The 24,292-nt window shown below is 33.2% G+C and overlaps 3 protein-coding genes and 1 non-coding gene across 5 annotated transcripts; 3 read left to right on the forward strand and 1 right to left on the reverse strand.

The window, feature by feature from the left end:
• Positions 1–53: 53 nt before the first annotated feature.
• On the forward strand, positions 54–8,382 carry LOC130805382 (exocyst complex component EXO70A1-like). Its single transcript, XM_057670155.1, has 11 exons — positions 54–373; positions 451–546; positions 2,429–2,634; positions 2,937–3,149; positions 4,073–4,211; positions 4,294–4,506; positions 5,229–5,434; positions 5,902–6,099; positions 6,179–6,278; positions 7,194–7,438; positions 8,018–8,382. The coding sequence occupies exons 1-11, from the start codon at positions 203–205 to the stop codon at positions 8,133–8,135; spliced, it is 1,905 nt and encodes a 634-aa protein (XP_057526138.1). The 5' UTR covers positions 54–202; the 3' UTR covers positions 8,136–8,382.
• A 469-nt stretch (positions 8,383–8,851) lies between these two features.
• On the forward strand, positions 8,852–12,622 carry LOC130805383 (uncharacterized). Its single transcript, XM_057670156.1, has 4 exons — positions 8,852–9,140; positions 10,730–10,909; positions 11,236–11,295; positions 11,960–12,622. The coding sequence occupies exons 1-4, from the start codon at positions 8,958–8,960 to the stop codon at positions 12,251–12,253; spliced, it is 717 nt and encodes a 238-aa protein (XP_057526139.1). The 5' UTR covers positions 8,852–8,957; the 3' UTR covers positions 12,254–12,622.
• A 1,231-nt stretch (positions 12,623–13,853) lies between these two features.
• TRNAR-UCU (transfer RNA arginine (anticodon UCU)) lies at positions 13,854–13,926 on the reverse strand. Its single transcript has one exon. It is a non-coding gene; the product is annotated as a tRNA-Arg (tRNA).
• Positions 13,927–16,945: 3,019 nt separating this feature from the next.
• On the forward strand, positions 16,946–23,562 carry LOC130806519 (BTB/POZ domain-containing protein At3g44820-like). Of its 2 annotated transcripts, none has more exons than XM_057671640.1 (4): positions 16,946–17,469; positions 18,267–18,336; positions 20,522–21,721; positions 22,106–23,562. In XM_057671640.1, exons 1-4 carry the CDS (start codon positions 17,420–17,422, stop codon positions 22,679–22,681), a joined length of 1,896 nt encoding a protein of 631 aa, XP_057527623.1. In that variant the 5' UTR covers positions 16,946–17,419; the 3' UTR covers positions 22,682–23,562. The 2 variants fall into 2 exon arrangements, with proteins under 2 accessions (XP_057527623.1, XP_057527624.1); XM_057671641.1 differs by having other exon boundaries at positions 18,281–18,336.
• The last annotated feature ends 730 nt before the right edge of the window (positions 23,563–24,292 follow it).

Genomic DNA, 24,292 nt, shown 5'->3' on the forward strand with positions numbered 1-24,292 from the left:
CTTGCTTTTTAAATAGGATAAAAAACAATTAAAAAAAATAATTTTAGAAATAATTAGAAAATCGTTTCCTGGTTTATCGTCATAAGCCCATAACTGTCTTAACTGTTTGATCAAATTGAACATGCAAAACAATAGTACCATTTCATCTCAATTTTCCATTTTCTCTCTTATTTCAATCCGATCAATAATTTGAAAAATTAAAATGGGGATTCCGGTTCCATTGCCAACATCTAAAGAAACCCTAGGAGATCGAGTCATATTTGTGAGGGAATCGCTATTAAAAAGCCAATTGATTACAGATAATATGGTTTCCATTCTCGGTTCCTTCGATCATCGTCTCTCTTCTCTCGAAACTGCCATGCGCCCTACCCAGGTTTCATTATATTTTTCAAAAAATTATAATCGGTCATAGTTTTGATTGTTTTGTTGAATTTCTAGTTATTTTGATAGATTCGGATGCATTCAATTAGAAGAGCGCATGAAAATATCGACAGAACTTTAAAATCTACCCAGAATGTTTTGGAACAATTTGATATCGCTCGCAAGGTTTGTTATTGTTCTTGTACCTTTTTTTCTTTAATTTTTGGTTTTTGATTAAATTGGTTAGTACTTGGTACGAATTAGTGTATATAATACTACTACTTTAGTCTTAATGGAACCGTATCCTCTATAACAATGACTACATTATATTGTCCTAGTGATACTAGAGTGGCTTGTGTCTGGACAAGATCTACTGTAGGCAATCTTATACCATCCTCCGTCTCTTTTTTGATTGCTACATTTTTTTTTGAGAAGTGTTGTTAAAATAATCTAGAAAAATTTAGGATTTTATTTAAATATAAAAATATCTAAAACTAAAAAATTAAAAAATAAAAAATATCTAAGATAATATAATGGAAGTAACTAGAAAAGTAATTAAAAAATTAAAAATATCTAAGATATTTTAGTAAACTTGCACTATAAATACCCATTGATGTAATTAATTTTTTGTGCAATGAAGAACAATATCCATTCTACATATTCATTCATCTTCCTCTCCAAATAAATCCATTCACTATTTTACCATCTAAATTTTTTTTTGAGAAGTGTATGATAAATTTGTTAAAAGACTTGTAGACAATAAGACCCACATAAGAGGAGTTGGTTGCACATAAACCTGATAATGTTTCACCCCTAAAACCAATTGGTAATAAGAAGAGTAGCCCATCAATTATATATGATAGTCTGGGTTATTTTTCGATAGTGTATTTAATAAAAAGAAACCGTAAAAAAATGATAGTATATTATAGAAGTAACAATTAATTAGGATCTAGCTAGCCATTTTTTGTTGCAATGTGAGCTAGTTAATGGGACAGGTCGGCTCATTAGGCTGCGGGCTTTAGCGAGTTGTTTATGGGGCTGGTCGTTATTGGATTTTTTGAAAAATGGGTCAATAGTTGGTCACCAGCGAGTAGCGGGTCTAAAATATACTCATTGAAGTATTCAATTGAGTTGTGTTTCCTTAAAAGAAGGGAAATGGGAGTCCATTGTTGAAGGAAGAAAGCTGATGAGAAACACTTTCTTGGCTTGGAGGTAGTGGGACTATGGAGTGACATATTGTGGGATTTATGGGATTCAACCAATGATGATTTTTTGTGAATGAACTATTTTGATTGATTTTATTGCAATTCTTATTAATGATGAAGTGATTGTGAAGTTGAAAAGGAGTCTTTTACGAAGAGATTGGTGTTGCAATGTAGCTAGATATTTTTGTGTTGATTCAATTTCTCTTTTGTTGTGATACCTATGTAGCTAGACATGATATTGTTTAGAAACAACAAGTTTTGCATTCTTAACCTCATGGCATTCAGCTAGGTTTATTGTTGGGTAAAAAATAGTTACATCAAGCCTAAATTATTGAGAACTAGTTATATTTTTTGATTCTTTAGAACTAAGTAAGAATTTAACTAGTTTAGAGGAGATTTGTAGTGGTTTGGCCTCTAACCTATGTAACTAACTTTAGAATGACATTATTGAATGCTTAATGAAAATATGAGCACCTTATTTCCAAATTACTGTCAATATCTTGACCAATTAGTGTTGTATAACCTTTTTAATTCACATTGACGGAACCTAATATTTTCCGAAGATTTTTGTTTACAAGAATCATTAGGATTACTTTTAGTGGTAGGACATGTGCGCAATGATGCAAAAATCTTGCAAAAATATAGGCACCTTAGGATAGGAGGGTCTTTTGATTCTTAGTCTCGAGTCTCGACTCTTGACATATTTTTTTTATTGCACCTCCTTATCAACTTTATGCAAATGGCTGTTGTTTTCGTATTAGGTATTATACATATATATATATATATATATATATATATTGTTTTAGAAAGTTTTGACGTGATCTAATTCATTATAACATTTTCAATTGAATTGCAAACTACAGGCCGAAGCTAAAGTATTAAGAGGGCCTCATGAAGATTTGGAAAGTTACCTTGAAGCTATTGAGCAGTTGAAATATGTCCTTATGTTTTTGAGTGGTAACAAAAGCTTTAAGCATGATAATGAGGCTTTAAATCGTGTTCACAACTTGGTACAAAAGGCAATTTCAAAGTTGGAAGATGAGTTTAGGCAAATTTTAATGTCTTACAGGTTTGTCTTCTTGCCTATTTATTTTCAAAGCTCAGTGTTTGTATGATGAGCATTTTAGATAAGAATTATGTTAAACCAAAAGTGAAGGTAAATTTTGTTTTTCATTTTTAGTGGATGATTTTAGACTTATTCATGAAGAAATGAATTGCATTTATTTTTAAGCATCATTTTTGAGTAGTTAGTGTAAAGATTTGAATTTGAATTCATGTGTCCATCAAGGCTTAGTTTATTTTTGAAGTTGCTAAATTTACTTCATGTTCCTTATGTCATGCATATTCAACAATTATGTATTCTTGTATCAGTAAACCAATTGAACCCGATTGCCTTTTTGACTGCCTTCCCAATTCATTACGACCCAACTCGACTCAGGGAGATGCAGAGCAAAGTAAAAGTGCGGAAAATTTTACTTATAAGCCTTTAGATCTTGTTCCCCCTCGTGTCCTACCATTGCTTCATAATCTGGTCATTCAAATGATTCAAGCGGGCTACCAACAACAAGTTCTCAGTATTTATAGGTAACAGATTTTATTTTTCATTCCTTTATCACTCTCTTTGATTTGTTTGTAGCATTCTTTCACAATACTAGATTATCATTCCTCATAGTCTCCTTTTGGTACTATTAGAAGGTAAAAATGTTTTGCATCATTTGGAATTTGGGCGCAATCTTTGAGGAGTTTGGTCAACATAATGGCATGACATCTTCTAAAAAAATAATTTAGTATTTTTTTACTTATCAAAGTTGAAGAAACGTAGAAAATTGGAGCATTATGACTTAAAGTTATTTATACAAGGACAAGAATGAATTGAGAAAATTCGAGAAAGATTTGGGAAATAATTTATGGCTTTTGTTAGTTTTATTAATTATTCTTATTAGCTACTTCACATAGGAAATGCTTTGAATCATTACATCTTAGACTCTTAGACTATATCAGTATGGACCAGATGTTAGAGTAAATAACATATCCCGAGACCTCAACTATTAGCTTAAACTTTTGGTTGAGTTGGTTCTTTGACATGGTACCACAGCCAGTGTGATAAGAGGTCATGAGTTCGAATCTGAACCACCACTCATTCATAGTGGAATATTCAACGCCATGTATGAGGAGCGCCAGTGCTGCATCCACACTTTTATCCCAATGGGCTCTCGTGTGTTGGGGCGTTTTAAAGTATATAACGTATCTTGGGGCCTTAACTATTGGCTTAACCACATTGGTTGCCAGGCATTGCAGTAAAATATCAATATTCTCCTATTGCTGTAAATTTGCAAATCTAGTGAGTGAATAGTTAAGACTCAGGAAATGTGTTAGTTTTACACTGAATTATTTTTTAAAAAACTATAACTAAAGAGGCATATGAAAAGGAAGAATGATCCATTAAATAGGAAATGGAAGAAGAAATCATTGGTTTGTATTAACATCTTATAATATATGATACATAGGGAAACACGCTCGACTGTTATGGAAATCACACTAAGAAAGCTTGGGGTGGAAAGACTTACCAAAGAAGATGTGCAAAAGATGCAGTGGGAAGCTTTAGAGGCAAAGATAGGGAATTGGATACATTACATGCGTATATCTGTAAGTACTTTAAGATTGGACTGTTTCAAACATTTTAACCTTTTTTTGCTTGTTTTTTAATTTAGTCGTGATAATAATTCAGGTCAAACTGCTTTTTTCTGGGGAGAAGAAGGTGTCTGATGAGATATTTAAATCTATTGAATCTATTAGAATATTGTGTTTTGCTGAAGTAACTTCAAGTTGTGTCTCTTCACTCCTTAGTTTTGGGGATGCAATTGCTAGAAGTAAGAGATCACCAGAAAAATTATTTGTTCTCTTGGACATGTATGAGATCATGAGGGAACTGCAGCCTGAGGTAAGATGAATAAACCTCTTTTTGCAATCTTTTGACTTCTAACCTTACAAATTTTCTGGTTTTTTTGTGCATATGTAGTACAATGGTTTGCTGATTATTTGAGTAGGGGAATGAGAAAAAAATTTGTAAGAGGGAAAATTTTGGGGGAACATGATGAAACCATAGTAGAGAGAGGAAAGAATGGCATGATGTAGGATAAACCATAGTGCAAAATATGGTTTCGGCCACGATCACGGTAGCGGTCGCGAAACGGATTTCGTGTTATAATTTTGCGGTCAATGCGGCCCATATTTCGGTCGCGGTAAACTCAAAATCCTTTACAATACGGTCACGATACGGTGATGCGGCCTTGTTGTTGCACCATGGGACAAACCGTTAAAGGCTTTCACAAGATTAGAGTCGCCTTTGTCCTAGGGTTGGGTTGTTTAAATGAATTAATAACGAAAAAGTTTTTTACGTGAAGAATATGAAATTATTACGTGCGTTTATACTGAATTAATTGCAATTTTCGTTTTTTTTGGGCGATTGAGTTTACATTTCATTTATCTTTATGGAAAACAATGGGTACTCTTTTTCATTAACTTATTTTTCCTGATTTTTTACTTCTTTAATGTTAAAACATTCAAAACACTAACAAAATTGTTTGATTCTCAATTTACTTCCTTTTGTTTTTTAAAGTAACTGGCTGAATTTGACATGGACATAGTTGGTTATTTTAATAGATAGAAAGAATTTTTGAGGGTAGACCTTGCACTGAAATGAGGGAATCTGCAGCCAGCTTGACGAAACGACTAGCACAAACAGCCCAAGAGACATTTGGTGATTTTGAAGAAGCAGTTGAGAAGGATGCCACAAAAACTATTGTGATGGATGGAACGGTGCATCCATTGACAAGCTATGTGATCAACTATGTGAAGTTTTTGTTTGAGTAAGCCTAATGCTCACTTGTCTACTTCAGCTTTAGGCTTTATTTTTTCTGCTATATTCTTTATGAGATTTTATTGGAGGGAAATGTGCTTTTAAGTTATGCAAAGAATGAGAAGACCTTAATATTATGCTACAAAGTTTTCTAGATGAAGGATACCAAAAGTGACGAAATCAAACTACTTTAGTGTGAACTAAGTCCGCACAAGACTTACTTGTATTTAAACTGGTCAAGGTCATTGTACAGCAAGGAAGCTACTCCTTCCGTTACCCTAAATGAGAGCCAGTTAATGATATTGAGTTGATGAAATGATGTGGATTTGTGGTGTCTATCTCACTAAAGGTGGGAGTATAAGCCATTCACAAGGCAATTTGTCTACTGTTAGAGTCATCTTGGCTCTTTTTTTTTTTTTTGCTCTACTAATGTTGAATTTTTCATGGTTATACTTAGTTAATGTGAACATTACACAGTTATCAGTCCACTCTCAAACAACTGTTCCAGGAGTTTAGTGCAGAAGATCCAGGAGCACAGTTGGCTGCTTTAACAACTCGCATAATGCAAGCACTCCAGATTAACCTAGACGGGAAATCTAAACAATATAAAGATTGTGCTTTGACACAGCTATTTCTAATGAACAATATTCACTACATTGTTCGATCAGTTCGGAGGTTTGCTATTGATATTCGTTTTAACTCTTAAGATTATTTTCTTCATTGTTCATACCTTATTCTTTTCTTTTGGTTATAGGTCCGATGCAAAAGATCTACTGGGAGATGATTGGGTTCAACGACATCGGAGGATTGTCCAACAACATGCAAATCAATACAAAAGGGTTTCTTGGTCCAAGGTATTGTTCCCCTAGTGAAGTCTAGAGTCTAATACTGAACATGCTTGCAAAAAACTGTTTGGACTATGTGATCTTCTATTTGCCCTAGTCTCCTCTCTCAAATTTGTTTTTGATGTTAGTTTCCATGTTATGTGCTTTCTGATTTTGTTAAGAGCCTAGTTAACAATAACCTTAACTTTGTGTTTTTATAATCATCATGATACATAATGTATCCCACATTCCCACTCATAGGACATTAGGGTCTATGGAGGTATGGAAACCAACATACTATACCGTTATCAAGGAGATAAGGAGGTGGCGGCCAATGAGGCCCTTGACTCAAGTGTGTTGGTGTTTTATTAAAATATATAATAAAAGATGGAGAAGAGATAGAAGAATATAAGAAAAGTTGACTTTTGAATTTCGTGGAATAAACTGTTATATGTAGTCTTTGTGGTGCATTGCCTTGCTAGGCTTATTGGCTTACAAAGCTTGTAACGAATTGGTATTTGTTGCATAGCACACTCCTATGCGTTTTTTACCGTGTTGAGTGACCTATATTAGGGGTCCTGCTCCAATGGCTTTTTTCTTCTCCGAGCTTTTTATGCCGGCAGTCTTGTTTACCCCGTTTATAGTGTTTTTCTATATCTTTTCCTAAACTTCAAAAACAGAAAGCTATTATAGGTGGTGGATAATTAGCATGTGATGTTTACCAATTACCATACTATGTTACTTAGACTTAGAGGTACTGGTGTCGGATATGGGTATGTGTCGAAGTGTTGGATACGTCTAAATATTCATTTTACGCCTAAAGTGAAGTGTCTAAGTGTCATACTAATGTCCGAGTATCAATGATAGGGCACGAGTAAGTGAAGCAAAACGAAGAGTCTGAGGAACATAGTTAATAGAAGTATGTTTTTTTTTCTCTGTTTGTAGATCCTTCAATTTCTGTCAGTCCAACCGGCCGGTTCCACAGGCAGCGCTGCTACACCAGATGCTGCTCCTCCGCTTCCAAGGGCAATGGTTAAAGAGAGATTCAAAAATTTCAATTTGCAATTCGAAGAACTTCATCAAAGACAATCTCAATGGACTGTTCCTGACAGTGAGTTGCGTGAGTCTTTGAGATTGGCTGTAGCTGAGGTCTTATTGCCTGCCTACCGAAATTTCTTCAAACGCTATGGGTTTGTCATCTTATATTTCTTTCTCTTCTCCTCATCTGTCTCATTGAGATTTTGCAATATTTTGTAAATATATATCATAACTTTTAAGGGTAAATGTTGCAATTCTAATGAGATGAAAATAATATTTTAAATTTTGTGGGATTGGGTAAACTTTACCCAAGCGATGTACTTATAAATAAGCATCATATCATATTATATTATAAAAATGTTGATAGATGACAAATATCGTTGTTAAGGAGTTTTGACAAATGAAATTATAATAGTTAATAATAGTTGATTTCATAAAAATATTTTCTTAATTAACATTTTTATTTTCTTTTAAAATTGGAGCTAAATTAGGTAAACTATTTATATAATTTATTATAGCAATTCTATATGTCTAACTTAGAATTTGATACGTTTAATTATGAAAAAATGATGTATTCGATAAATAATTTTAAAAAAAAATCAGTAATTTAATTTTTATTTTAAAAATCATGTATTCGATATATTTAATTAATTTTTAAAATTATATTTTTATATATTTGATACTAAAACCCATAACCTTGGATGTCTGAATTTTTGCATTTGTGGTTGTAGGCCTATGATAGAAAGTGGAAAGAACCCTCAGAAGTACATTAGATTCAGCGCAGAAGAACTTGAACGAATGTTAAACGAATTTTTCGAGGGCAAGAACTGGGGTGATCAAAAGCGATAGGTTATTTGGACCCAATCATGTTCAAGAGAGGTTTTTTTTATTTAATTTGTAACACAAAATCTCATTGAAGACGATCTCATCGTGATATAGTTTTAAATTTGGCTAATAAGTCCAACTAAATTGATTAAAACATTTATTTTGATACTTAATTTTATACTATTAATCATCATAAATTGTTTGAAACGGTCTCAAAGTAAGATGTATCTTAGACATGAATTAATAACCAAGTTTATACATATTGTAAAAATATTGACTCCTTGTGTGAGATCGTCTCATTGAGAGAAGATCTCTCACAAAGTACCTGTTCATTGTTTTATGTTCTAAAACGTTATTTTGAATGTTAAAATTGACTTTGAATACTTAAACAGTCCTAATTTAGACACTTTATATAAATATGTCTGACATAATCTCATACTAAAATTGGTCAAAATATAGAAAAAGTAAGTCAAGCTCAATTGTGATCAAAACCCAACCATTTTGATCTATTATATAAATTTTCAGTCCCATTTCATTATTTTTGGTAAAAACCAATTATATTTCGAATTAATTTTCATATTTTAAATGAATTTTTTCTTATCAAAACCGTATTGGACTAAAGTTTGATGATAAAAAAAAATCGTAATTTATTAAATCTATATAATAAAAATATTTAAACCTGAATTCCAAAACAATCCAAAAAAAAAATGTACTCAATTTATTCAAAAATGGGGTGTCGTCTGAGTTGTCCCACAAAGAGCACTTTCTAGGTTTCTAACATCAAACTTTGTAATCTCCTTACAAGTCGCTAGAGAAGTACAATAATGAATCAGAAGAAGATAAGGAATGGCGCAAATAATGTGGTCAGTGTTAACACCCACTCCGACCACATCCTCTGTGGTTGCTCTTCATCGCAATCAATGGAATCATATTCTGCCTACCAAATTCAGAACTTCCTGTTCCTTACGAGATATTGATGTCGGGAATCCAAATTCCTCCACTCCTGTTTTTCAGCACGATCAATCCAATGTAATGCGCTATCCTTTGTGTTTTTTTGTTCTTAACTCACTTGTTGGAATTTTTTGTTGAATTTTGTTGTAGTTTAGATGATTTGGGATAGTTTTGGACTTTTGGTGGATGAGAATTTTACCAGTACTGATACTCAATTGATTGATTCATGGTGTATTTTTTGTTTGGATTAGAATTTTTACCAGAACACAAACAAAGCAATGCAAGAAACACACACAAAAGTTTATGAATTATGGTTATCTTAAACTTTTGTTTTTACAAAACTCCTATTCAATGGAAAATGCAAGTGATAATTAGTTTTTGTTTTTTTTTTGTTTGGTTTGATGGAAATCTATTAGGTGAAGAGATAAAAAAAAAATGAAATATTGGGGATGGAAGAGTGGAGTAAAATTGGCTTCTTCCCAATTTTGGAAGAAACTGTTTGTAAAGGGATGAATTCAGTTTTCCACTGAAATTCTCCATTTTAAATCATTTCTCAAACCAAAGAAGGGAAAATAGGGAAAACAATTTTCCTGTAACCAAACTCCCCCTTAGATACACCTCTCTACAATCAAATGATTTTATATTTCTTTATATAATTTCAACAAATCACAACTCATACAAACTCCCTCAAGTACCTAATAAGTGTTTACACTTAAAACTCAAACACCTTAATGGTAATCGCTCACAAAGACCAACTCTCACTCTCTCTTGGTTCAACAACCCCTAAAATGAAGCTTGCACAACTCCTCATGCAATTCTTCAGACCTTCAAGGGTTTCTTTATAGACCAAAGGAATCAAACTTCTGACTCCTGGAGGTCATCAAGCGTGCTTGGCATGGTGCACAACATTCTTCATTGTGTGCTCGTCCGAGTTATCTCTTCTTTTGTTTAAGTAACAGTCTCCTCACAAGGCCCAAGCCTTGCTCGCGCCACCAACACATTGCTCGAACAAACTTAGCCTCGTGCTCGCCTCAGCTGCTCTTCTAAGAAGCTACATACCGAAAGTTTCGTGCTTCTGTCCCAAGCTTTGCTATATGCTTGTACGAGCTATTGCAATGCTCTTTGAAGTGTTCTCTAATATAACATTTACCTGCTTTTCATATGTTGCTCGTCTTTGCTCGTCTAAGATTTTTTTCTTGCGCATTCAAGAATCGTGGTGAGCCAGCATTACCTACCTCTCGCTACACACCTTATATTCCTTATCTACTCATCTTTATCTTTTGTCATATGCACAATCAAATTCAAGTTCTTCATATCATTCTTACTCTTTTTATCCAAGTCATATATGTTCCACCTATTACTCATAAAACCCTCAATATTCCAAACCCCATTTTTTAACCGGTGTATTTTCTGATTTTCTTTGCACATGACGAAACCAACATAAACAATTTTCTCTCATTTCCTCCAAGGTACACTAGCAATTTTACTACAATTTTCATGTTGTGTTTTTTCTTTTTTCCCAAAAGCAAGTTCAAAATGTTGTTATGTTGTAAGATTGTCAAGGATCAGAAATGTGTTTTTCAGGTGTGTGAGTAACATAGCTTATGACTGATTATGGTATAGGATGTTGGTTTTGGTGTATGATAATAGTATGCTATTTGATATAGGTAGAGGAGAGTATTAAAGTTTTGAAGAATGCTGCAAAAACAAGGAAGGTTGATAAAGAAGAAATTCTATCAGCTCTTGCAGTGATTGAGAAGACAAAACTTGACCCTTCGAATTTTCTGGAAACACTCGGAGGAAATAAATCACCTGGCAGAACCTGGATGCTTATTTTTACAGCTGAGGTTTAGCTTTTACTTCTTTGTTCTACTCTAACTACATTGCATCATTGTGAAATTTATTTTCCGATCTAGCAGTAGATTCATAGTTGTTGTTTCATACTAAAATTGATTATAGTAGTATCACCCATATAGTCATTTCTCTTTTTGTTTATGTGAAGTAGATTGTATGGGTCAGTCCGAAACTTTTGTTATTATGAGGGTAAGGTTGTGTAGATATGACTCTTCAAACCTTGCTCAGGCGAGAGCCACTTGACACTGGGATAACAACATAATGCTGTTCCATTATTGCGTACATGCTCACTATGTGATGTGACTTGCATATTGTGCAGAAAAAACTGAATGGTGGGCGATATTTTCCTTTAACAGCAGTCCAGAGATTCGACGCAGAGGTATGCATTTCATTTTTGGGACAAAAACTGATGTAACTAAAGATAGATTACAATTTCTATGGTCGAATTCTTCAAAAAATTTTGAAGTTAACAAGACTTGCTTTAGTAATTAAAGTGGAAAATTTACTTGGAACAGGTATAGTGGATTTTTAACCATGGATCATAAAAATGCTCTATTCTATTACTTGACCTGAATCAAATCACCCTCAGTTCCACATATTTAGAGGAAATTTAATGATTAATTTTACTGCTTTGCTGTTAATAGCCATTGAGAAAGCTAAACTTAGTATTTAAACATAAAGAAACAGGTTTTGATCAAGTTTGTGCAAGGAAAAAACAGGTTACTTCTTTGTCCCAAGCATAAATTTTTACTTTATTAAGAGTTGGGGAAAAAGTTGTACTTTATTAGGGTTGGGGAAAATGTGTGGATGAGATGAAAAGATTGTGAATCAGAATTTAAGAGAGGGTGTGGGGCCATAGCCAAAAGTAAAATCGTAGCAAATTCGATTTGACAAACTAAGGAAATGTTGCAAATTTCATGGGACGGAGAGAATAAATATTAGTTAGTCGTTTGCTTTGATTTACCTTGCATCCTTTTGTTCATATTTTGATTGTGTTCTTTTGGGTGTGTATAATGAACCCATCATTCTGACTTGAATAACAGGCAAAGAGGATAGAAAATGGTGTGTATCTGGGGCCTTTAGGTAGTTTGAGTTTTGAAGGAAGATTTTCATGGAAGAACAGAGTACTGGCATTCATTTTCGAGTGCATTCGTATCAAAATAGGACCATTCAATCCTATACAGGTAAACCTAGGAAGTCCAGATGATAGGGAGCCAAACACCAAAGATCCATTCTTCATATGGTTCTATATTGATGAGGAGATAGCCGTGGCTCGTGGTAGAAGCGGAGGAACCGCATTTTGGTGTCGTTGTCGGAGAGTAACAACTAATCCTTAACTTTCTCCCTAGCCCAAGACGACATTTGTTTGATTCAATTCTTGTCCTTTTGCTCGAGTTTCAAGCTATAAATGCTCTTTGATAAATAGTTTTCCAGACGTATATACTCTCTTCGTTCTATTCATTTTGCTATCTTCTTGTTAAAAAGCTTTTACATAGAAAGAAAATGTAGCAAAATAAATGAAATGAGGTAATAATGTAATATAGTTTATTTGTAAATTCTCATTCTTGATGCTATTGGTGATAACAAGAATTGTTTGTTAGTTCATACTATGTACTAGAAGTACTTGTTAGTAAGGTTGTTAATTACTTGTTCATATTCAATAGTAATAATGTATACTTAAAAGACTACTTCCTCTTTCGTATTTTGTTTATTTTTCGTATTAGTCTATTTGAATCTGCTACATTTTCTCTTTTAAAAAACGATCCACCTCTCATCTTCTCATCTACATTAGTTTGTTAATCATCTAGGGTTGTTTGGTATTACAATAGCAATGGAATTAAATGGAAACACTTGAGAATTGGAATCGGGAGGATCGAGGAGAAAGATTAATTGTTACTTCTAATATAATTGTTATTGATGTTAAAAACAAACAATCAAAAATGGATTTACTTTCTTGATTTCATTTCATCTTTAATTTTTGGCAAACCAAACATGTTTGTAATGCCTTTTATTCACCTACTAAAAAGAATAATTCTCATTCTTCCTGTGTTTGTCCAGCCTTATCTCGTTATCAAAAAAAGATTTATCATTGTTTCCGATATGATATTAAATGTTGAATTTTTTTATTATAAGATACAGTGTCGGAAGGAAGAACTATGTAAAAATCAAAACTATCTGAGAAATGTAATACTTATTTCAACTTAGATAAAATCAAATTCCGTTAAAATTATTAGTTATTGCCTTATTGGATACCCTACTATTTACAATACAACAAAACACTTGTACAAAACTTGGCACACAAAATAATATATTTAAGAGTTTTGCGCTCTAATGAATCTTTTTGTATGGAGTCGGTTGGAACTTCAATTTTCAACTTGAAGTTATGTACTTTATGTACTCTTTTTGTCCCTTTTTTCATATTAAATATAGTTGCAAGTGAATGATAAATAAAGTGATTAAGATGGAAATAGATACGTTTTTGGATGAGTTTAAGAAAGAAAAAATGAGACCATTGTCAAATGAGTAATTAGGGTGATACTTGAAAAATATCACAAATTATTGTATGAGATGGTCTTAAAGAGAGAAACTTTTTAGGTTAAATTGCCTATCTATTGTAAATCACTAATTTTTTGTTATGACCGTCTCACGGTGAAACGGTCTATATTGGGCTTTCAAATTATAATTGTTTAGAAAATGATAAAAAGAAAGACTTAAAAACGATTTTAGGAAATTAATATAGATCAGTTAACAAATTTCCTTTTTTATAAAATGAGCAATTTTTAAGCCTATCTCATGATAATGCGTTCTCATACAAGAAGAGTTGAATGGATATTCTTGAGGTCATCTCATTAAAAAACAATTTCTCACAATTGTATCGCTAGAAATATAGTCCATAAAAAATGGAAATTCCATAATAAAAAATGGCACAATGTAATGCACGCCCGGTGGGACTCGAACCCACAATCGTCTGATTAGAAGTCAGACGCCTTATCCATTAGGCCACGGGCGCTTTGATGTATATAATAAATATACTTAAAAATTATATCATTCTTCAAAATAGCATAAACCCTGGGGAATTCACTCTAAAATGAACTGAGCTTAAAAATGAAAAGTGTTAATTTGCAAAAGTAAAAAGGCATGATGAAAAAATAATTCTAAATTTTTACCCGTTCAAACTCTTGAATGTTATTATTACCACCAATTTTTTTTAATGTATTTTATCTATTTTATCCTGCATTATTTGTACATTCTCTTATGGTTTTAATATATTTAATGTATCTTTAAACCATGACTACACACATATTGAGGGCGTTTGGATTTCTGTTTGATCATAACTTATATGCTTTTAGCTTGTTATGTATCTTTGTAAAAGACATCTTATCTTACTATGAGTTAATCTAGGATACCAATATAAAGTGAGTAGAACAATCAACTCTTTATGTCTCTTTATGTGTGTTGAATCAACTCGATTATCATTTTTTATGTTTACATCGATAATAATTCAATATAAATAGAATTGTTTTGTCAAACGATTTGTGCCATATTAACTGGGCAGAGACAAACTTAAATTTCACCAAGCACCTTAAAAGGCGACTCATTTGATTATTGATGTGGCGGTTGTCTTAAACGGCCAGGAGAATATAGATTTTTAAAAATTTATTAATTTCTATTTAAATTTAAATTTAATTTATATTTTTCTATTACTTTTGTCAACATTTTTTATTTTAAAATACTGAGGTTCATGTCATAGCTAAACATACGAATACCCATTAAAAGAAAACTACCCTAAAGTTTGGCCAAACTATGGTTATTATTCAAGTTGGAAAAAATAAAATTCAACATATTAGAAGTTATTTTTTAAGAAATTTGTAAACTTAGAATTGACTTGGGTGATATTTCTTCTTACGCTATAATTAAAGATCAACAACTACAAGAAATGACTACGTTAAATGTAATAGACAGAAGACAATCTAAATGTGACACACCTCGAGCTTGATCTAGCAAGGGCACACTGAGGCACAATTTTGACACTATGTATGAGGAGTGTGCTTTAAAAGAGTTGCATACTTTGAGTTCAACACACCACAATAGTATGTGTCCGATGAACAACCCAAAATTTGTAATTAACCCATTTGGCTTAATAGTGCTCACTTGACAGTCCACAAGAAATGTGTTGATCTATATAAGAGCATCATCATCATCATTCTTAATATGTCCCGCCTATAAGAATACTGATCCATGTAAGAGCCTTACATTTAAAATTTTGGCCTCATATACCAAAAATAACGAATGTCATTTCAGCGTAGCATGTTTACAACTATTTACACAAGGCCTAACGAATTAATTTGTAGCGTTGCATGATCATTGAAACTAATACTTTCTCCGTTCTTTAATGTTCTTTTCGTTTGGGTTATTCCATCTAGAGGAAAGAGAAATTTGATTAATATTTTTTAAATATATTTAGAAGTTAAAATATATTTATGTGACATATTGTTAGATTCATTTTAATGTATACTTTTTTATTATGTATGTTTTGTGATTTTTTATTATGCATTTTTAGAGATATTAAGACTCAAAATTTACTTTGAAAAATGTGCAAAAAGAAAACGAAAAAAACCAAAAAAATAAAGAAAATATATTAGTTCAAATAGTGGATTTAAAATTTTTGAAATCAAAACTATGACATTATTGTTGTTGCTTATAGTATAAGTTTGAAGAGGGGACACCAAGCATGAGGCCATTAAATATGATGATGTTGGAAGTTCACATTCAACACATTAGAGTACACATGAATTTGAGCTTCCACATTACTACTTCACCATGCCAAGTACACTAACTCCATTCCCACTTCCCATGAGTTATGGGATCCACGTGTCATCATCTCTTCCAAATCAATCTCTTCTTTCGTTATCAAACATCACCACCATCATCATTTATACTCTGTGTGTCTCATATTTTGCTTTTTTGTCCAAATTAAAGTATGAGGTTTTTTTTTAAAAAAATTTCCAAAATAATTTCATCAGTCATGAATAATCTATATTATTGATTATTTCTAAATAATTTAACCTTTGTATATTATTTGGTGACAACATCTCTTTTCACATTTTAATCAATTATTATAGGTACCTATCACTAAAGAGGAGTAAGATTGGACCAACGAAGAAGCTTAAGGGGGAAAGAAGTGAGTGTAACGACTAGTAGGTACCTACAACAGCAAATTAAAATGTGAAAAAGGGAGATGTTAACAAAATAATATACAAAAGTTAGATTATTTAGAAATAATCAGTAGTAGAAATTATTCACAGCAGATAGGCAATAGGTAAGATTATTCTGAATAATTTTTTTTATTGTGTAGCAAAATTAAAGATTAAAGGGAATACTTTTTTGTTCTAAATCTTTTTTGTTATGGAGTTAACAAATAGGTCAAGAGAAAGAAAAGATCTAACGAGATTTAAACTTAGGGTTTATTGATATAAGGAAGTTATACTCTCTTTATTCCGTAAAGTTCCTATTTACTACTATTTTAGGTTGTTTTACTTGTTCTCATTAAAAAATTTGCTATTCATATCATAATTTTTTGACAAAATTCATATTTTAATATTTAAATAATATTTATGGTCTCATATATTTTCCACTAAATTTATTTTAACATTTTTATATTGTTTGTTAGCGCCCTGACATGTTTTCTACTAATTTTATTAAAATATTTATAAAACAATATTCCGGCTTAATATTTTTTTCATGAACTTTATTTTAATATTTTTAATATTGTGGTTCTCGCATTTTCTCTATCAAAATTATTATTTAATAAATAATATATCCATTATCTTGAAGATTCTATTTTTCTTAATTTTTGTGAATATTTTTTAGGGAACCACGTTGAGAAATGGGGGGAGTATGCTTATTCAATTTTTTTTATTTTTCTTTCAAAACCCTAAAAAGAATATACTTTCCAATTGTAATTTATAATAATTAATAAATCACCAATACTTTCTAGCAATACTTTAAATTTTCAATTAATTACACCGTACCGTGGTTCATGTTCACTAAACCTCTTCTTAATTCTTATGAATTTGCTGCACTAAACCCCACCTGGGTATTTTTCATTTTTGTTGTAGCTGTAAAGTACAAAGTACAGAAACTATTTCCTCATTATTCACTAACTTCTTCCTTTTTCTTCTTTAATTTTTCAAATGTAACCTTCACAGTTCACACACAAAGAATTTATTTCTACCTTCTTGTTGGGGGGACCGAGTTGACTCAGTAGTGGGATGTTTGGTGGCTCAGAAATCAAGGAATATGTAGTATTAATACTTCTATTTACTTATAGATGCACGATTACTTATTGTAATCAAACCCCAATAATCATTTATTTGATGTTTGTTGGGTTTTGGTTGGTGGGTTTTTGATTTTGAAATGTGGGATGTTTTACCTGCTTGAATAGTAGCTGGGTTTTACAGTTTGTAAAATCATTGAAGCTTTGATTATTTTCCCTGAATTTCATGGCTTCTGCTGGAAAAATTGCTGAATTTCGACGAGAAGGCATTGATTGGTACTCCCTTTTATTTTTTTAATTTGTTAATTTTCATTTATGGTTTGGTACTTTGTTCTATTCATTGTCCTAGAGAATTGTGCTTCTAGTGTTTTCCGATTTTAGTTATGGTAAATTGTGGTATTTTTGTTTGAAATGTTGTTGTATGATGAAGAATGTTAATTGGGTTCTTCCTCTTTTGGCTTGAGATATTGAACTTTGATTCTATGCGAATTCACGATAGAACACTAAACTCTAGCACACATGTTGAACCAACTCGGCTACCATTTAGTTGTCTTATACATTTCTCCATGCACGGCTCTCATTATTTGGGGTGAAATTGACCGCATTACTTTGACCCTCTCTTTGGAGGGGTACGGGTGTGGATTTTTGTCCATACCTTCTCTCACCCAGACCCTGTTTTCGAGCGAGCGAAATATTGGATTGATGATGACGATACATTGCACAAATCAAGTTTATTGGTTTTTAATCAAATGACCCGCGTCATGTCCTAGGCAGACCCGAGATTAGATTCCCCTCAATAGTGTACATTTGTGAGGTACTACCCTACTAGGTGTTTTATAGTCATGTGATTTTCAGGATTGAGGTGAGAAGTTTTGTGATTAGGAATGCATAATTGTGGTTATGATCCAATTTTATTCTTGTGTCTTTTGCTTAGGAAAACTGTTTAGAAAGGTTGTTTACATTATACAATTTGATAGCCATTTTTTGTCTGGGTTGAGCCTTTTTTTATAAATTTTGATCATTGTCATTATTTTGTATGTACTTTGGTGATGTGAGTTTCATTATCTTCACAGGTTCTGTAATGCAGGTTTGTCAAGCGATATAACTGTTATTGTGGAAGAAGTGAATTTTCATCTGCATAAGGTAGTAATTTTTTCTGGCATTTTGTCCCATTTTTCTCGATTTTGTTGCTGGACTAGTGAAGAATTTCTTTTGCTTATCTGTATGTGTGTTATTGTAGATCGATATATTCATTTTTACTTGGATATTCATATTCTCATACATAAAAACAATACATTTTATTTGAAGTATCTATTTAAAAGTCAGGCTAGTTTTCAAATTTCTGAAATTTTGGCAGATGCTATGTGCACATGTAAGTCTATAGTCTACGTTACTCGAACTTGGGAATTTAAGTTCAGACTCGACCGTGTGTCCATTTTAAATAATTAGCTATCTTCCATGATTTAGATGTGGATCTGGGTCTAGGTCTGGACTCGCTCCAGACCCGCCCCATGACCATCCCTGCCTTACAAGGAATGATGGTTTGACTCGGGTGCTTGATCTGAAATGAAGAGTTCCCGTACCTTAGATGCTTTTGTATTGTGTTCCAAATAATTTGCTTACATATACTATATTAATACAATACTTATACCTTAGAGTCAAAGTGAAAATTAATTTGGGCCATTAAAGTAATGAATAGTATACTCTTATGAGTTATATTGCCTAATGGACAAGTGAACATTTGTAGGGCCTATTCTAGTTCTGCAATTGATGTTCAACCTTTTCTATTGAGAGGTTTGCTTAATTTTCTTTACAAGTCTTGATTTTTGGTACCTACTAGCTATCATTTTGTCTTTCTGTTTGCTTTACTTTTTGAGCTTGCTATCTTTACAAGCATTTACCTTGTTTTTTTTCCCTTTAAAACCAATGGTACTTTTGTAGTAGACAGAAATGACTAATGATTCCCTAAGGTTGGGAGACTGTGCATTGTATTGCACATATTGCATTGCAGTACTTTTGTAGGTAAGTTTTTATTTTGGTTTTGATGAGGTCAAGAAAAATTCCTCTTTGGTAACACGGATAACACTAATGTTACTAGATCGCATCTAAACCAAAATAAAAACTTACCTACATTCGTACATCACTACCATGTTAATAGATCCGATAACTTGTCATTTAACAGTTTTGGTAATGGCTCTGTCTGGTCAACCGATTTGATGCAAGTTTCTTCAAATTGTTTTCTCTGACCTTTGTGCAGCTGCCAGTATCTGAATAGGATTCTAATGCATAAACTAATATAGCAGTGATGGTCATACAATCAATTGTATGTTGGGCTTCCCCTAAAAGCAGTGGTGAAACTTAAACAAAATTTTAGGGGGCAGAGTTAACAAAAAACATTGAATTCAACTTATAGCCAATTAATACAAACAAAAATTATAACATGAATTTTGAATTAAAGTAAAGCTCAACACTCTTTTAGCACTTTAAAATTGACTATAATCTCATTGACACGATATGTCTTTGCTATTTGTCTATAATGTATAAACTATCAGCAAGATTATCGTCGCCCATTTTGTTACGAAATCTTGTCTGTAGTATCTTCATAATTGATTGTTTTATTGTATGGGTTTTCAGTGATTTAAGTATTCACTTATTCAAACTGATTATTAAATAAAGATAAGAAAATTCAATTAAAAATATAAAACAAATCTTTATCCTTCAATTGTGGATGGTAAGCTTAATTTTTTATTTTGTCGATTTCTTCCAATCGCTTTCTTCTTTTTTCGTTTTTTACAGTTGTTAATTGATAATTTCATTCCTAATTTGATAATCCATCTTTACTTATAAGATTCTTTTTTTTATTTCAGTTATTTTCTTCCTTTAATTGTGTTGCTTTTATTTGTTAGGCTGAAATTATAAAAATATAAAATCACAGTTGTATATTAAAAAAATTTGCCGAAAATCTTGGGGGGCAAAGCCCCTACCCGCCCCCAGCTAAGTTTCACCTCTGCCTAATAGGACTAGGATGAGGATTGTTCGATATCGACGATTTACATAACATCAATCTTTGATATTAGATTAGTTATATTTCATTTAATTGATTTCCCTCTCCTTCTTAAAGTGTATCTTAGGGTTTAGGGCTGCCGAATATAGAGACCATGTCCATGAGAGCTTTGGAATTGGATGCAACTAAATTGATCACGGAACAGTTTAGGGATATTGTTTTTCAGTAGTTTCGATTTGCTGGACTTCTATAATGCATGGTTTTTGAAAGAAAAATTGGTTGTTTTTGTTGTACCTCTGGATTAACATATGCATTTTACCTCAGTTTCCTCTTGTGTCAAGATGTGGAGAATTGGATCGAGAACTGGATTCTTCTGAACACATACAAAAACAACCTTCTACCATCTCGCTAGACGGATTCCCTGGGGGCCCGGACACTTTTCTCGTAGCTGCCAAGTTCTGCTACGGGCTTCGTATTGATTTGAACCCAAAAAACATAATGCTTTTGTATTGTGCCGCCAACTATCTAGAGATGACAGATCAATACGGAGAGGATAACTTGTTATCTAGGTGCGATAGCTTTTTTCACAAAAACATACTTCGTAACTGGAAAGACTGTATTGTGGCCCTTCAAAGTTCTGAACCCGTCATATCGTTCGCAGGGAAACTTCAGATTATCGACAAATGCTTAAATGCCTTGTCCACTATGGTTTGTACCGATCCAAGTTTGTTTGGATGGCCTATGATGATGTACGGTAAATTACAAAGTCCCGGTGGAAGCATACTATGGAATGGAATAAACACCGGTGCTAGAATCAGAAGTGCGGAATCTGACTGGTGGTATGAAGATACTTCATATCTTTGCATTGATCTATTCAAACGGCTTATAAAAACAATGCAAGCGAGAGGCATAAGACCTGAAAGTATAGCAGGTGCTATAATGTACTACGCTAGGAAATTCCTACCGGGCCTTGAAAGATGGCAAGGAGGAAAAACTCGGGCTGTTGCAAGATTTAGCTCAACTCCGGTAAGTGTCGATCAAACAGCCCTGTTGGAAACTATTGCTACATTACTCCCCGAAAAGAAGAGCAGATCGTATTGTCGCTTTCTGCTTGGAATTCTTCGTACTGCATTGATTCTGGATGTTAGTGAAGCGTGCAAGGACTGCTTGGAGAAAAGGGTTGGAATGCAGCTCGAATTTGCAAGTCTAGATGGTCTTTTGATTCCTACTTACAAAGATTGTGACACGTTGTATGACACAGATTGTGTTCAGAGGATCGTCCAACATTTCGTGTCATCGCAATCAAGCGTTCCAACATTTTCTCCTTGTTCTCCTGATACAGAAACAACACCGCCATCTGAACCATTAAGAAAAGTAGCAAAATTGGTGGATGACTATATTGCAGAGGTTGCTTCGGACGTGAACTTGAAACCCGACAAGGTACGCGCTCTTGCAGAGGCTCTTCCAGAAGATTCAAGATCATTCCATGATGGCCTATACAGAGCTCTTGATATATATTTCAAGGTTTGTTTCTTGAATCTTGATTGAGGTTTAATACTCCTAGAGAATGTTTTTATTAGAACTTAGAAGTGTTAAAGATGAATGAATATGCATGTTTCTTCACTTGATTCAACGATAATCCATTACCCCAACGCCATTAATGGCTCCCACCTATGGGGTGGTCTGGTGGGTCAAATGTACGCAACCCTACCATTTGTAGCAATGACTAAGACATTTCCGATTGACCCTAGGAGCAAACATTTCACGTAAATAAGAAGTGCACATGATTTAGTGATCTTTTGCTTTTGCTTTTTCGTGATCTTTCCCATGCCACTAGGTTTTCTTATTCCCGATTCTGTTCGTTTTAAATTCACTGTGAAACCCATAATTTATTGTTGGATTATATAGGCTCATCCATGGCTTCCAGACACAGAGAAGGAACAAATGTGCAACATAATCGACTATCAAAAGCTTTCCATTGATGCATGTGCTCATGCATCCCAAAACGAAAGACTACCCCTTAGGGTTGTTCTTCAAGTCCTATTTTTTGAGCAGATGCATCTGAGAACTGCTCTAGCCGGTTGCTTTCATGTTGCGGACCCTGATAATGGCCCAACTAATCCTAATACAACACAGAACGCATTGGTAGGTCAGATCGTCCAGAGAGACGGATGGGTGTCAGTTGTGCGCGAAAACCGTGATCTTAAAGGAGATATGGACAGAATGAGATCGAGGGTTCAGGAACTCGAAGAAGAATTCAGTAAAATAAAGCAGGAAATGAGAAAAGTAAGCAAATCATTTAGTTCCCTAAGCTCTCCCCGTTTGGTTTCTTGGAGTGCGTGCAATTTGCTTCCTCGATCTTCAAATGCACACCGAGATGTGGTTAAAGTTGGCGAATCCTCTTCAAGGGTATTAGTTGATAGACCTCGTTCTTCCCAAGATTTGAGGCATCGCAAAAGTTTTCTTTGTTCCGGTGAAAAGTGAGGTAATACAAGCTAACTCGTTGGTTGAAATGATAATTTCTCTTTTAATTGAAGATAATTGGTTTCTATAGAATTAGTTTTCTTGGTGTTTATGGTCTTTAGACTAGACTAAGTCATAGTTCTTTTGGCAAAGTTGTATAACGAGAATGCTACACGAAGCTTTGTGTCGTCTTCTGGATAGGTGAACAACAACAATGCCAAAAGTCTTGATTCCCGAAGACCAGTCAACTACATGAATCAATAGATCAGTTCCAGCCTTCCAGGGTCGTGAATTCTTCTGGATATGGATTTGTGCGGAATTATTGGCATAGATAAGCCTTCAATTCCACTTAATTCCATTTCCAGAGCGAAGCTTGAGCCAGGTATGAAGTTACTCTTCAATGGTTCTGGACACCTTTAGACATGAATATTGTTACACTAGGGAGGTTTTACAAATGAGTTTATTACTAATTTAGCAAAGCAGAGATATACTCCCTTCTATTCTAATCAAATGTCTCATTTCCTCTTTTAACATATTCACATCGAGTGTCTTATTTCTTTATTTGGTAACTTAAACCCTACTCATACCCTCATGGGATCCGACAGTTACACAATTGCCATTAAAATATAACTTTTTCTCTTACTTTTTCCGTACTGTCTTCTCCCATGTGGTCCTTCTGGTGCTAAATCAAATGGGACATTTAATTGGAATACTAGGAACTACATGTTTCTTTGGTATGGATAGAATATATATATACATTATGATGTACAGTACTGTAGCTCTGAGGATCTTGTTGTTTGCAATACATGTAACAATATCAGATATTTTGTTGTATACTTGTTGAATGAGTTTAATATTGTATGAGAATATGTTTATTAAATATATGAATCATTTTTTCTTTTTAGGTATATTTTTATCAAAGTAGTCGTCTTAATATTTGCGAGACTATTAAATATGAAATTCATGTCGTGTTATCGTGGGTCGTGTCACCGTGCGGCTATTTCAGATTGGGTTGCATGTAGGGTAGTCGTGCCTTTGCAGGCCGCAAAAAGTAACGAGTAGTGCTATGTTGTGTTGACCATCTAGAATAAATGGCTCGAGGCATGGCAAAAGTACGCATGCCATAATGCGAACCATAACACAAATTAAAAAATTAATTACTTCTTGAGCTTTAATAAAGAGCTAAATGTTGTCTATGGTGGCGATTGGCGGTGGGTTGTGCCGAGCTATGAGCTGATTGCGCCCATGCCACTTGCGTATCAACCCGATTCCTGTCTATTTTAGAATTGTAGAATTTTAAATATGAATTTTGTGAGACTATAAAACATACACATATACATATATAACATAGTTACTCTAACAATTTAAGCTTTTGTTGCTTAATATTAACCTTCGATTTTTTTTTTAATTAAAATCAACAATTAATAGTGTATTAAAATTCTTATCCTTCTTATTTAAACACACTTCTTTTTGAATCTCACCCTATATATATACATGAGTTATTTCTAGAAATATCATACGCTTTCTAAGTCACTATGTAACAAATATTCAATCATTTACAAAATTATTATATAAATATGTACAGCTAAACTTGTGTTATATTTATTTTTTATTTTCACGACTTTAATTGAT

Source organism: Amaranthus tricolor, chromosome 2 (genome assembly GCF_026212465.1).
Source record: "Amaranthus tricolor cultivar Red isolate AtriRed21 chromosome 2, ASM2621246v1, whole genome shotgun sequence".
In the NCBI taxonomy this organism is placed as follows: domain Eukaryota; kingdom Viridiplantae; phylum Streptophyta; class Magnoliopsida; order Caryophyllales; family Amaranthaceae; genus Amaranthus; species Amaranthus tricolor.

Bases quoted from the DNA above. Each gene is read 5' to 3' on its own strand.
- LOC130805382 (XM_057670155.1), top strand. From the start codon at position 203: ATGGGGATTCCGGTTCCATTGCCAACATCTAAAGAAACCCTAGGAGAT. The intron at 4,507-5,228 runs GTAAGATGAATA...TTATTTTAATAG, and splicing joins TGAGGGAACTGCAGCCTGAG to ATAGAAAGAATTTTTGAGGG. The intron at 6,100-6,178 runs GTTTGCTATTGA...TTTTGGTTATAG, and splicing joins ATTGTTCGATCAGTTCGGAG to GTCCGATGCAAAAGATCTAC.
- LOC130805383 (XM_057670156.1), top strand. From the start codon at position 8,958: ATGGCGCAAATAATGTGGTCAGTGTTAACACCCACTCCGACCACATCC. The intron at 9,141-10,729 runs GTAATGCGCTAT...TATTTGATATAG, and splicing joins TTCAGCACGATCAATCCAAT to GTAGAGGAGAGTATTAAAGT. The intron at 10,910-11,235 runs GTTTAGCTTTTA...CATATTGTGCAG, and splicing joins TGCTTATTTTTACAGCTGAG to AAAAAACTGAATGGTGGGCG.
- LOC130806519 (XM_057671640.1), top strand. From the start codon at position 17,420: ATGGCTTCTGCTGGAAAAATTGCTGAATTTCGACGAGAAGGCATTGAT. The intron at 17,470-18,266 runs GTACTCCCTTTT...TTATCTTCACAG, and splicing joins CGACGAGAAGGCATTGATTG to GTTCTGTAATGCAGGTTTGT. The intron at 18,337-20,521 runs GTAGTAATTTTT...ATTTTACCTCAG, and splicing joins TGAATTTTCATCTGCATAAG to TTTCCTCTTGTGTCAAGATG.